Here is a 1,523-nt window from a genome sequence, read left to right on the forward strand (position 1 = left end):
CTCTCATCTTTGTCTGCACCCACCTCCGAAAATCCCTCCCTCTTACACCTTTTCACCTCCCCCTGCTAGCTCCACTACCACCACTTCCATTCCCCCTCCTCTTTCTCTTCTATTCCTACACCTACTTTCCCCGGCAAAGAATACTTGTTTGCCCTCAATGGAAGACTTTCCTTCTCCGCTAACAACGGCGTTACGCTGCAAAAACAAAATCAAAATAAAACACAAAATTCGAATTATAACAACCACCATTATTATTTCCCTCCCCCCCCCCGCCTCCTGTCAATCCTTCTTCCCAATATCCGTCTCCTGCCTGTTCCTATCATCCTCCCCCTCCCCGCCTTTCATTCACCTCCCCTTCTATCTCTCCCTCTCCTCCTTCACTCTTCTGAAATGGAAGCTTTTTTCGCCTGTTTGCAGGATATCTTCATTGCAGTGCATTCTCCAGAGGAGATTTCCTTTCCCTCTTTAATTCTTGCATTAATATCTTCAATCGATTTGGCCCATTATTAAAAAATCTTATTAAATGTTTTATAATTTATTGACTCTTATATCGCCGTTTACTTTGTTTATTAAAAAATCTCTTTCAAATTGATACTTCTAGTCCAGAGCATCCTTTTACTTCTCCCAACGCCTCCCAAACTTATTCAAACTTTCATACATTTCGTAACTAATCACAAACACTGTACAAACAAATTTAAAAAGACTCACGATCTCTTCTCTATTATGTCATGGAATTGCCGAGGCATGCGGGATAAATCTCCGCAAATACAAATGGCTTACTCAGATTTTGAAATTTTGTGTTTACAGGAAACTCTGCTCACAGAGGATAAACCATTTTAAAGCGCAACCACATTATCAGAAAAGATATTTTAAATCCTGACGATAGAGGTGTTTGTATAAATGTTAAAGATCATATCCGATTCACGACTCTTGATTTGCAGAACTACCAACACAAATCCATGGAACTAATAGGCATCGTTACAGAAATTGATAAAAAGCCTTACGCTATTATCAACGTATAGACATTCTAGTCTCTCCACATTGATTATATAGTAGCTTTAGTAGCAGGCCCCCTGTTTGATGCTTTTCCATACGTCATTCTTTTGGGCGATTTCAACGCCCAATATACTTTTTGAGGATGCAGCAATACAGATTCTACCGGCAACGCACTCTTGAAAGCTATGGAGCACCATAACCTAGTTTATGTCGGCGATCGCCAGCCCACATTGTTCGGTCCCCCCTGATTCTACGCCATAGGTCATCGATCTCGTCTTGATGTCATCATCTTATTCTTTCCTGCAGCGGACTCAAACAGATCCTGGGGCAATGATCATTTTCCTTTAATGATACGAGTTGGCCGTGCCTTAGTTTCGGAAAGTCGATTCCTCTATAAAATAAGCCTCAATAAAGCGCAAGAAGCTGCATTCATGATTCAACTTCAATCCGTAGATTTGGAAACAGGACCAACATTTAGCTCGAAAGTCGCCCTTTATGACCACTAGTTTGAAAATGTTAAAGTATAT

The 1,523-nt window shown here is 40.7% G+C and overlaps 1 protein-coding gene across 1 annotated transcript in view; it reads right to left on the reverse strand.

Moving 5' to 3' along the window:
- LOC108748547 overlaps nt 1-1,193 on the reverse strand; it is a 12,115-nt gene extending 10,922 nt beyond the window's left edge. Inside the window, exons 1-2 of the mRNA XM_018486767.1 lie at nt 1,095-1,193; nt 126-195 (exon numbers count right to left, since the gene is read on the reverse strand). Coding sequence (XP_018342269.1) covers nt 126-195; nt 1,095-1,193 — 169 coding nt within the window. The remainder of the gene's footprint in view (nt 1-125; nt 196-1,094) is intronic.
- Nucleotides 1,194-1,523: the final 330 nt, after the last annotated feature.

This window comes from Trachymyrmex septentrionalis, unplaced genomic scaffold (genome assembly GCF_001594115.1).
Source record: "Trachymyrmex septentrionalis isolate Tsep2-gDNA-1 unplaced genomic scaffold, Tsep1.0 scaffold231, whole genome shotgun sequence".
NCBI lineage: Eukaryota > Metazoa > Arthropoda > Insecta > Hymenoptera > Formicidae > Trachymyrmex > Trachymyrmex septentrionalis.